General features: G+C 45.9%; 1 protein-coding gene across 1 annotated transcript in view; it reads right to left on the bottom strand.

Moving 5' to 3' along the window:
* Nucleotides 1–760: 760 nt before the first annotated feature.
* The window catches only part of LOC140427341 (uncharacterized), a 73863-nt gene continuing 61741 nt past the window's right edge, over nt 761–12882 (bottom strand). The window contains exons 7-8 of the mRNA XM_072512893.1: nt 9819–9867; nt 761–846 (exon numbers count right to left, since the gene is read on the bottom strand). Of these exons, the coding sequence (XP_072368994.1) occupies nt 761–846; nt 9819–9867 (135 nt within the window). The remainder of the gene's footprint in view (nt 847–9818; nt 9868–12882) is intronic.

Genomic DNA, 12882 nt, shown 5'->3' with positions numbered 1-12882 from the left:
GCTCTTGTATTGAAAAAATGAAAATCGCTTGTCACAAGTAGACTTCAAATGAAGTTACTGTGAAATGCCCCTAGTCGCCAAATTCCTGCACCTGTTTGTGGAGGCTGGTACCTCTCGACATGAATGCTAACATTGCATTTGCCTTCCTAACTGCCAACTGAACTGCCATGGGAATTTTAAGAGAATCCTGAACTAGGACTCCTAAGTCCCGTTGTGTTTCAAATTTCTGAAGCCTTTCCCATTTAGAAAGTAGTCTATGCCTCTATTCTTCTTACCAAAGTGCATAACCTCACACTTTTCCACATTGTATTTGATTGCCACTTCTTTGTCCACTCTCCTAGTCTGTCCAGTTAAACAGTTATCGATAACAAATACAATATTTCTCCTACTTTTCCATTTTAAATCAGATTTGATCATTTCAAGAACCAGCTATAGATATGACCTTTTTCTACAGTGCCCGAAGAAGTTTCAATCCCATCAAATTTCAGCAAAATGCACCAGTATAACAAAATGGACTCTCTGAGCAAGGCCAGCAAGTTAAATGTAGGTAACATATAAAGGGCAAATTTATGTTAAGCCCTCCAGGAACAGGGACGAGATCACCTCGAACACATTTCACATTTGGCACATTTCATCTGGTTGATGGAGGTTTTCCACCTATCTCCTTAGGCTCTATTCAAATTCAGGTCCCAGAAGTAAGGGGTGATGTTCCATCCAAATTGACCACATCATCCCAGTGCAAATATCTACTTTTAACAATTCATGACCTGCTAGTATACTTCATTCCCACTGTAAGATCTATCTGTAGGTTGTAGGCCAGGTACTTTATTCGCCGATGGTCAGAGTCTATGAAGAGAATAAAATTAGTTAATTCAGTTGGTTTGTCCAAACAGAGGAAACATGACAGAAACATTTTTGGTAACGTACTGATGTCAATCTAGAATTCCTCAAGGATTCCTCAAAGCATCCCTTCAATATTTGATCAGCTATAAGTTAACTATGTGAATATTTGGATCTTGCAGGCCAAAGCAATAGTATTTTCTACAAGACATATTGATTCCTCTAATGTTTTGTGGCTACAGTATCTCATTATTTACCTCCTAATAACAGCAATAGATACAGTCATATGTCCAACATTCAAAAGGACATTGAACATTCCCCCAAAAATCCTTTGTTCTATGAGTGCAGATTGATAATTGAAGTGTCTGCAATTTTATGACACTTCAGTTTAACAATCTCAAAAGGTGACCGTCCTGTCTCAACGGGTGCCTTAATTTCCCCAAAGGTGCCCCAGGGCGGCATGATAGCACAGTGGTTAGCACTGTTGCTTCACAACAAGAGGGACCTGGGTTTGATTCTCGGCTTGGGTCACTGTCTGTGCGGAGTCTGCACATACTCCCCATGTCTGCGTGGGTTTCCTCCGGATGCTCCGGTTTCCTCCCACAAATCCCGAAAGACATGCTTGTTAGGTGAATTGGACATTCTGAATTCTCCCTCTGCGTACCCGAACAGGCGCTGGAATGCGGCAACTAGGGGATTTTCACAGTAACTTCATTGCAGTGTTAATGTAAGCCTACTCGTGACACTAATAAAGATTATATATTATCAAACAAAGGGATACCAAGTTCGGTCTTCCTCTTACCTCTTCCAATTTTCACCCTCTGGATTCAAACTCCTGTCCTTCCAAAATCCCACTTCAGTGGTGGCAGCTGGTGATTTAACTGGCCAGCTTCTTCCGCAAATCACACATGCGCAAACCCCAACCTGGCTCCAGACCCTCCCCCGCGAAGATGGGAAATGCTGAGTTTGGAGGGGCACGGGATTAGAAATTCTGTCCATTTCTGAGATTTTCTTGTGGCGAAAATCTGGACTTTAGTGTCAGTTTAACTGGTACGTGGGAACAGAAGATTGGAGATTATTGCCTACTCTGAATCAATGGGAAAATCTATAGTGGCCCTTCAGAGAGTCTTGTGCCAAAGAAAACAACAAGCAGATTTGTTTGGAAGTATCGGAAAAGTAGCCCGAATGAGGGACTGAGACATCCACAGTCAAGAGAGGGTAAATTAAAGTTTTACCTCCGAGAACAGCTGGCGCAAAGGAAAATGTTCCAGTGGACTGTGGCAAAATTATAGGTGGTCCCTGTGGAAGTAAGTAAGTATTTCTGAAAAAAGAGATATGTTATCAAAAGTTTTATCTTGCACTTACCAAGACAGCTATGCAAGATAAAGGGAACACCAATTTATACTGCATGACAAAAGAGTGCTGATTAGTTGACTAATCCATGGGCTCTGATTTGTAGAGGTGTTGCCATGGAGAATGCAGCAGGGAACAGTTAACTGCTAACTACCATGCTTTAGTTTCAAATTCACACCAGGCATGTCAACTCTGACTAGTCAAGACATTGCCATGGGAAATGAACCAGGGACTCGCAGACCCCCAAGCTTTTGTTTAGTTGGAAAAGGCATGATGCGTAGACATGCTTCTTCGGTCTGGAAAGGACAGGACCCTGTGTGCGAATATATGTGGCTTCCAGCATGTGTAAGTGAGCCACATTGTGAGCCCAACTGATAATCTTCAATGGGTTTTCAGTGTAATTCGTACGACAATCAGGATTGTTTAGGAACATAGGAACTTAGGAATTAGGAGCAGAATTAGGCAATTCAGCCCTTCGAGCCTGCTCCGCCATTCAATCAGATCATGGCTGATCTCTTCCTGGTCTCAAATCCACTTCCCTACCTGTTCCGCATATCCCTTCAACCTGCTTTTTTAAAATCAGAAATATATCTATCTCCTTCTTGAAACCATTTTAATGTTCAGCAAGTGTTGTCAAATAGAGTCAGTGCTTTGCCTATTGTGAACAGCCGAAGGGACATGGTGCTTGATACAATCTGCTCGTCGTTGGGATTTACGGCCTACATACCTGGCATCACACTGGCACTGAAATTCATATACCTATTACTCATTTGTGTGATAGGCAGAACATCCTTTTGCCTTGATGGCAGCCTCCTGTTAGTGTAGAATACCACTCGCGTTGCTGCTGCATAATAACAGTGTGGGATGGCTAGCTTCACCGACCACACAAATGCTCCTATATTTCTATGCTCTTTTCTAGATACTAATTGGGGGACAACAAAGCCATCAAATTTTCTCCGATGCAGGCACTGTTATGTAATAAACAAAGCATGGAGGGATGACCTTCTAGCTTACAGACCTGATAGCTCCTATCTGCTAAATGGGCTCCCAAATATGGAGAGCCTAAAAGGAAAGTCTTTTGCAAGAGAAAGGAGATTGATAAATGCACTAAATTTGATTATTTCCCAAACTCTTGCTGCAATACTTTATTACCCAATAGTAACCGACATGACCGATACAGTGTACAAATTAAAATGGTAGAGCCTTAAGTTATATTTTGTAATCAAAAAGAACAAATTGCAAGAGCTGCATATTTACTGTGCATGAATCATTTACACACACTGTCTAGCATCATGCACAATTTTATAACAGGAAATACTTTATGCAACTGTTGACAAGTTTCCTGACAACTAACAGTATGTTAAAATGATATGTTGCAAACCAGTTTCCAGCACACACTGTGTGACAGTGGGGCATACAGTTAATTCAACAAGTGCAGAAAACCTCAGAAGCTTGAACAAAAGTGGAGGGTCTTCTACACGGCAGGCACAAAATTCCAAACATTGTAAAAGGAAGACGGGTTCTGAACTGAACAATTCTCGCAGAAATCTAATCATAATCTTTATTGTCACAAGTAGGTTTACATTAACACTGTAATTAAATGAAAAGCCCCTAGTCGTCACACTCCGGCACCTGTTCGGGTACACAAAGGGAGAATTCAGAATGTCCAAATGACCTAACAGCACGTCTTTCGGTACTTGTGGGAGGAAACCGGAGCACCCGGAGGAAACCCATGCAGGCATAGGGAGAACATGCAGACTCTACACAGACAGTGACCCAAGCCTGGAATCAAACCCAGGACGCTGGCACTGTTAAGGAACAGTGCCAGCCACTGTGCTACTGTGCCGCCCACTGTGCTACCGTGTCGCCCATCTGCCCTCAATTCTCTGGTGGAGACCCTTATAAAAGGTTTTTCACTATGATGCCTATAGTTCAAGCAAATGATATGTAGGCTGTGGGCTACTAAATATGCAAGCGATCCAATTTTGAAAACTGATATGGGAGTCATCATGTCCTGCCAGTCAATCACGGAAGTAGTTGTGGAGAAATTAGTTGGTGACCTTCTAGGGTGAAAGAGGTAGCAAACGAGCAGCAAGGTGGCACAACGGTTAACACTGTTGCCTCATGGTGCTGAGAATCTGGGTTCAATCCCAACCCCGGGTCACTGTCTGTGTGGAGTTTGCACATTCTCCCCGTGTCTGTATAGGTCTCACCCCCACAATCCAAAGATGTGCAGGGTGCTGTGTTATGCTACTTCGGATAACACAGGCTGCTTCTTGATGCAGTCTTAACTAAAGGATGCTCCAGACTCTGAAATGAGTTCAACGTGTTTATTGAACTATTAACACAGTTCTCAAATGAGTTTGACTGTCTGCTAATCTAACTGTAGTAACTCAGTCTAACTGTACCAGCTTGCTCTAAGCCACGTGCTGGGGTGTGATGCTGCTGATCAACCCTGTCTAACTCTCTAGATGTCTGTCTGTGGAAAGAGCCAGTGTGTGAGTGCCTCATCCCTTTTATAGTGTTTATGTCATGCCCCCTTGTGGTGATGCCACCTCTGAGTGTCCTGACTGCCCATTGGTTGTGTCCTATTCTGAGTGTTCATTGGTTGCATTTGCATATCATGACATCTCCCCCCCTTTTGTTTTTGATGTATATACATGTGAATGTGTCTGTCTAATGTCACTTACTGAGGAATACAGAATAGAACAAACAAAACAAATGCTCATAAGCCCAGTCTCTGAGGCTTGCGTCTGATCCTCGTCGACCGCCGGAGAGGTGGTGGAGGGGATGACGGTGTCTTGACAGGCGAGTGGGAGGCACGACTGGTGGCCTTGTGGTTTGAGGTGTCTGGAGGTGGCAATTCGACATGTGGAAATGGAGGGGAAAGTGGTTGTGGGCAAGCAACTTTTCGCAATGCCCTTCGATTCCTTCGCACAATGGAGCCATCAGCCATACGTATAACATAGGATCTGGGCGCGGCCTGTCGAACAACGACAGCCGGAGCAGACCACCCACCATCCGGTATCTTGATCCTGACTGTGTCTGCGGGGGATAGCACGTCCAGATCGGTGGCATGTGTGTCATAGCCCTGCTTCTGGCTGTCGCGAAGCTGCTGCATCTTCTGCAGCACCGGGAGGTGATCAAGGTTGGGCAGGTGTATGGCTGGAAGCATCGTCCACAGGTCCCTGTTCATCAGCAGTTGAGCTGGCAACATGCCAGTGGTCAAGGGAGTTGCCTGGTATGCAGGTAGTGCAAGGTGTATGTCGAAAGCGGAGTCCGAGGTTTTGCGGATGAGCTGCTTAACGATGTGCACTCCTTTGTCGACTTTGCCATTGGACTGCGGATAGTGCGGACCGGAGGTGATATGTCTGAAATTGTAGCTCTTGGCAAATGTGGACCATTCTCGACTGTGGAAGTACGGGACATTGTCGCTCATGACGGTGTTCGGGATGCCATGCCGTGAGAATGTCTTTTTACAAGCTTTGATGACGGTCCGTGAGGTGAGGTCTGGCAGCTTCAGCATCTCAGAATAATTCGAAAAGTAATCGGTGATTAAGATATAGTCGCGACCATTCGCGTGGAATAGGTCAATGCCAACCTTAGATCACGGAGAGGTCTCTAGGTCATGTGGTTGGAGAGTCTCCTTGTTCTGCGCTGGTTGGAACCTCTGACAGGGCCCTGCGTCTGCACTTTTCTACGCCCAGGAGTCCCTCATGAATCTGCCGCAGCACCATGCTCTGGAGACGTAGCGGGATGACTATCCTGTCCAGCTTGAGCAGGATGCCATCGATCAGCGTCAGGTCGTCCTTGACGTTATAGAATTGAGGGCATTGCCCTTTCTGCCAGCCATTACTGAGGTTGTGGATGACTCGCTGCAACAGGGGGTCTTTGGCCGTCTCTTCTCGGATGAGAACGATCTTCTCATCTGTTGACGGGAGAGTGCTTGCACACAGTTGTACCTGCAATTCAATGTGCTGGATGATCTCCAGTGGTTCACTGGGTGAGTTGACGGAGCGGGACAATGCATCGGCAATGATGAGCTCCTTGCCAGGTGTGTACACCAAATTGAAATCATACCTCCAGAGTTTGAGTAGAATTCTCTACAAACGAGGCGTCATGTCGTTCAGGTCCTTTTGGATGATGTGGACCAGAGGCCTAAGATCCGTCTCAACAGTAAATGTTGGCAAGTCGTAAACATAATCATGAAATTTGACGATGCCGGTGAGAAGACCTAAACACTCCTTCTCAATCTGCGCATATCTGGTCTCAGTGGGTGTCATTGCCCATGACGCGTATGCTACTGGTACCCAGGATGACGTGTCGTCTCTTTGAAGCAACACCGCCCGAATGCCATCCTGACTCGCATCTGTGGATATCTTGGTCTCTCGGTCTGGGTCAAAGAATGCAAGGACGGGTGCAGTGATGAGCTTGGCTTTCAGCTCCAGCCACTCTGTTCGGTGCTCTGCCTTCCACTCAAAGGCGGTTGATTTTTTCACCGGGTTGCGTAGGGCCGTGGTGTGTGTGGCCAAATTCGGGTTGAACTTGCCAAGGAAATTGACCATTCCCAGGAAGCGCACTACTGCCTTCTTGTCCTCGGAGACTTTCATTGCCTCAACGGCTTTAATTTTGTCTGTGTCTGGGCACACACCGTGTCGCGAAATTTGATCGCCCAGGAACTTCAGCGTGGATGTTCCAAAACAGCACTTGGACCTGTTTAGCTTGAGGCCATGTTCATGTATTCATCGGAATACTTTCTTGAGTCATGACACATGTTCCTCTGGGGTTGTGGACCAGATTATGATGTCGTCAACGTAGACATGAACCCCTTCTATTCGCTCCATCATCTGTTCCATGATGCGATAGAAAATCTCTGATGCCGAGATGATGCCAAATGGCATTTGGTTGTAGCAGAAGCTGCCAAGGGTGTGTTGAAGGTGCAGAGCTTTCTGCTGGATTCTTCAAATTGGATTTGCCAAAATCCTTGGGATGTGTCCAATTTTGTGAAGAAGTGCAAGTGTGCCATCTCACTCGTGATTTCCTCCCTCTTCGGGATGGGGTAATGCTCCTGCATAATGTTTTTGTTTAGATCCTTGGGGGTCAATGCAGATGCGTAGGTCCCCCGAAGGCTTCTTTACGCACACCATCGAGCTGACCCAGTTGGTTGGTTCAGTGACCTTGGAGATGATGCTTTTTTTTTGTAGACTCGTGAGCTCTGCCTTCAGGCGCTCCCTCAGTGGAGCAGGGACTCGTCATGGTGCTTGGCATCAGGCCGCAGTATATTCTTGTACCCGTACGGCAGCATGCCCATCTCGCTAAATACATCTGGGTACTGGGTTAGGATGTCGTCAATGCTGGCCTGAAGATCCGAAAGGGACGGCGTCATGGTGTAGACCCTTTGAATGAGCTTCAGTTGCTTGCAGGCATGCGCACCTAGCAGGGACGTCCTGTCTGGTTTAACAATCTCCAAGCGTAAACTTGCTTGTGTGTGTCGGCTGGACACCTGCAGGTGGCAGGACCCCAGTGCCTTGATTGCGTTTCCATTGTAGTCCAGGAGTTTGCAGACAGCTGGAAGGATTGTGGGGGGGCTTCTTGATTCTCTTGAAGTCCACCTGCAAAATCAGGTTGGCGGAGGCACCTGTGTCCAGTTTGAACTGGGTGGGGGCAGTGGTTGACCTTCATCACTGCATGGCATTCATCCTCAGAATCCACGGACAGGAATGGTTGGACTCGCGATGTGTCCGGTGCGGCGTATTCGCACTTTGTAATAATGCCCACTCGGTAAGTGTTGTCCAGGTATTCATCATCTGGATCTGTCGCACTGCCTGGATCAGAGTCATGCATTTGGTGTTGCACACTTCTAATGCGCAGCTGTCGTAATAGGGAGCGCTGGCTCCTGACTGGTGGTGCAGATCTGCACAGGGCTGCATAGTGGTTTGGTTTCCCACAGTTTAAACAGCATTTGCCTCTTGCAGGGCAGTTTTTTAAAAAATGGGCGGTGCCGCAGTTCGCACACATCATGACGCTCAGTGCGTCCTTGCACATGCGCAGTGCGGTTATTGGATGTCAGCACCTGCGCAGTGCGGTTTTCGGCCGTTTCGTGTTCCCGATCGCATTGTGCATGCGTCAGGCCCTGGGAAGAGCGTGCAAAATGGCCGCTTTCGTCAATGTGGAGGCGCTGCATCCAGGAGATGGCCTGAACACTCTCCACCTCGTGGGAGGCTTGTTTTTCACTTTCTGCCGTTTTGTACTGTGAATAGCGATTTTTAGAATGCTCATGCACAGTATACGTTTCAATTGCAACTGGCAGGGTCATGTGCTTGATTTTCAACAATTGCTCTCGCAGAGGATCAGAGTGGACTCCAAAAATGAGTTGGCCTCTGATCATGGAGTCAGTGATATCACCGAAGTTTCAGGATTGCGTAAGCAGTCTAAGGTTAGTTAGATAGGAGGTGAAGCATTCGTCTTTACCTTGCATCCTCTGCTTGAAGATGTAGCAGTGGCTGTCGAATTTGTCCAGGATGGTTTGGTACTTTGTTTTGTCCTGCCCTTCGGAAAAGTGAAAGGAGTTCAAGATCTCTATCGCATGGTCACCCGCAGTGGTGAGTAGAAGAGCTATCTTCCGTGCATCGGTCGCGCCATTGAGGTCGGATGCTTCCACGTATAGTTGAAATTTCTGCTTGAATGATCACCAGTTGGCACTAAGATTGCCGGTGTACCTGAGCTGATGAGGAGCCTGAATCTTGTCCATTGTGCCTCTATTCAGTTGCTGGTTGTCACGGATCTTGCTGAGTTGAACTAAATAGATTGAAAAGTCACTCCTGGTATCATGTTGTGTTATGCTGCTTCGGATAACACAGGCTGCTACTTGATGCAGTCTTAACTAAAGGATGCTCCAGACTCTGAAATGAGTTCAACGTGTTTATTGAGCTATTAACACAGTTCTCAAATGAGTTCGACTCTCTGCTAATCTAACTGTAGTAACTCAGTCTAACTGTACCAGCTTGCTCTAAGCCACGTGCTGGGGTGTGATGCTGCTGATCAACCTGTCTAACTCTCTAGATGTCTGTCTGTGGAAAGAGACAGGGTGTGAGTGCCTCATCCCTTTTATAGTGTTTATGTCATGCCCCCTTGTGGTGATGCCACCTCTGAGTGTCCTGACTGCCCATTGGTTGTGTCCTATTCTGAGTGTTTATTGGTTGCATGATTGCATATCATGACACAGGGTAGGTGGATTGGCTACGTTAAATTGCCCCTTAATTGGAAAACATTGTTTTTAAAAGAAAGAGGTAGCAAAGAGAAAAGCAACCATGCATTGGAGCCAGGACATTGTATAGAATTAAAGAACTGAAATATTTTGAGTGAATGGGCAATCTGGAGAGGTCAACATCTCTGAAAGAAAAAAGAAAGCAGATATCATTGTTTGGTTAAGTGTTGTCCTTATTTAGAGGCAAGGGTGCTTTCTTTGGACAGGCAGAATTGTCATCCTGTCAGACACCCTCTGTACTGAATGGACAAAAGAGATTATTTGGAGGACACAGGAAAAGAAATGAATCAATCAAAGATACAGAAGCTTTTTAACCTTCTAAAAAAATGGAAGTATAAAATTGAAACTAATACGCTACCTGAATTTAACTGTTCATTCAAAGGAAATTGCTTCATCAAGTGGAGAGTCTGTCAGAAAGAGGCATAAACATCAGGTAATGTATTTTAAAATTACAAAAAGAAGCAGCACATTGTGACTGAAATATCGACAACGGGTGTAATTATTACCAGAGAACAAACAGCCATAAATGCCCAAGAAACAGGATGGCCTACCTATAAGTATAAGGAAGCTAGTGAAAGGAGGTATTCACTGCCACCAGTGAATGATTTTTCCCTCATTCTCAAGTACAGATTGTTCCCTTCACATATAAGGCAACTTTGTCTATTCTTGTACTTCAGGCTGATAAAAGCCATTGCTACTTCCATTTATGTTGGTCCTCAGCATTCTTTCATATTCCCTCTCAGCCTCCTTAATTTATATCTATAATAATTTTGCATCTAATTTATGCTAAAATTGTTGACCATACAGTCCAGTACCCATACTGCGGTGCTGAAAATGGCTTGGGGGGGACGGGGACGACACAAAATGGGTGACAGCCAATCAACTTCAATGATAAAGAAAATCAGATGGGACACAAAACTAGCACACTCATTATTGCCAGTTTGACGTGACCAACCAATCTTACCCTCACTCTATTTTTGTTTACAGTATTCTGTGCTCCTGCAGACTTGAGGTGGAATTTAATGCCCTCTCCTGTGATAGGTTTGATGGTGGGCCATTTAATCGGGCTGGGGGATGGCATATAGGGACCAGCCACCTTCCCAGCTCAGCCCCAATTAAGTGGCAATTATTGACCACTGAAGGGCCTCTTCCCACTGCTGCTGGAATTCACCCAGTGGTGGGTAGGAAACTCACCAATATGGAAGCCTGAAAAGCAAACCATGTTGGATTGCTTGTAGGTCTCTGTGGAGCTGTTCGTTCTTAGGTACATAGGCCTGATCAAAATACGTGCCATCAGGAGGGTGGGGGAGCTCAGCAATTTTGGGCCTCGAGTGGGTGCACTACCAGCAGGAGTCACCAACTCCCCGGTAGTGCTACCAACCTGGGTTGCTGATCCCGGAAAAAGGCCCACCACCACTACTAAATGGCACTTAAAGCAGCGGGCATTTCTGAAAATAGGCAAAGCCGGGCTCTCGCCAGATCTCCAGTCGATGGATCATACTCCCGTTGCCAACATTAAATTTCTCCCTCACTGTTTTCTACCTCTGACAACAATAGCAAAAGTATTTTTAAGTATCCTCACTCTGAGGTGCCAGAAACAAAAGCTTCATAATCATTTCATGAAAAAGTAATCTGTCAAAGCATTGCCATTATCCTTGTTATCATAATCAATCATATACGACTTTATTCTCCTTGCACATACCCAAAAATGAATGAATGCGACATGCAATTTCAGCCTTTGGCACTTTCTTACGAATCTACTGGAAGCAAAAGAATTGGTGACATGGTCCACTCTGCAGAGCCTCCACTTAGGAAAAACCTTGCTGACCATTTAGTGGAAATTCATAGCCCTCATACACTGCAATAATCCTTTCCTGCAGTAAACTCATAGACCAGGAAATACAGCCTTCCTCCACCCACCGCCAAACCCCATCCCCCAATCAAACAAGAGTAAATGAATGAACCTGACACAGTAAAGTGAGAGTCAAGAGAAGCAGTGACTATTCGGTAGGCAAATGTAGCAGCTTATTGTGAATATAACAAGAAAGAGTTCACAATGAACAATGAGATTAAATCACCTATTACTTTTCTCGAGGCTGCTATTTTTCTGCAATAATTCTTCAGAATAAGTCAAATAATTTGCTAAATCAATTATAAAAATATCTGGAGCAACAACAAAGCTGTAAGAGATCAGCAGCAGAAAGGTTTGTACATTAAAATTTTGCAGTGAGCATTCCCCATGTGGCACTTTCCTTTTTTAAAAAATATTTTTTTATTCTCCCCCTTTTTCACATTTTCTCCCAAATTTACACCCACCAACAATAAACAATAATCAGTAACAAATATGTCAATCCCCATATCAATAACAACGATCCCATCCTCCCACCAAACCCCAAACATTAGCCCACATGTTCACACAAACAAATGACAAAAAGGAATTAGGGATCACCCATAGTCGCCATTAGCACACACAGCCCCCCCTCCCCCCAACCCTCCAACCCATACACCCCAACTAATGTTCAATGTTATCCAGTTCTTGAAAGTATTGTAGAACCCCTCCATTCTTCCCCTCAGTTCAAACTTAACCTTCTCAAGAGTCAAGAATTCCAACAGGTCCCCCCGTTACACCAGGGCACAGGGTGGAGAGGTTGCTCTCCAACCTATCAGGATCCGCCTTCGGGCGATCAACGAGCAGAAGGCGACAACATCTGCCTCCACACCCGTTTCCAACCCTGGCTGGTCCAACACCCCGAATATGGCCTCCCGGGGGCCCGAGTCCAGTTTCAAGTGCACCACTTTAGAAATGACCCTAAAAACCTCCTTCCTGTAATCCTCTAGCTTTGGACAAGACCAAAACATATGAGCGTGATTAGCGCCCCCCCTCCCCCCCCCCCGGCCCCCGGCAACGTTCACACACATCTTCTACTCCTTCAAAGAATCGGCTCATCCTCGCCCTTGTGAGGTGTGCTCTGTATACTACCTTCAGCTGTACCAGCCCCAACCTCGCGCACGAGGTGGAGGCATTCACTCTCCGGAGCACCTCACACCAGAACCCCTCCTTCATATCCTCTCCCAACTCTTCCTCCCACTTTGCTTTGATCCCTTCCAGTGGTGCCTTCTCCTCTTCCAAAATAGCTCCGTAAACTGCTGACACTACCCCCTTCTCCAGTCCCCCTGTCGTCAGCACCTCCTGCAGCAATGTGGAGGCCGGTTCCGCTGGGAAGCTCTGTATCTGGCAAAATCTCGAACCTGCATGTATCTAAACATTTCCCCCTGCTCCAGCCCATACTTCGCTTCCAGCTCCTTCAATCCTGCAAACCGACCCCAAAGAAACAAATCTATCAGTGTCTTAATCCCCTTCTCCTCCCATTTCCGAAGATTTTCATCCCACCTCCCTGGCTCAAATCTGTGGTTCCCCCGAA

The sequence above is a fragment of the Scyliorhinus torazame genome, chromosome 7 (genome assembly GCF_047496885.1).
Source record: "Scyliorhinus torazame isolate Kashiwa2021f chromosome 7, sScyTor2.1, whole genome shotgun sequence".
NCBI lineage: Eukaryota > Metazoa > Chordata > Chondrichthyes > Carcharhiniformes > Scyliorhinidae > Scyliorhinus > Scyliorhinus torazame.
Note: the sequence above shows the minus strand (reverse complement) of the source record. Positions and strands in the feature narration are given on the sequence as shown.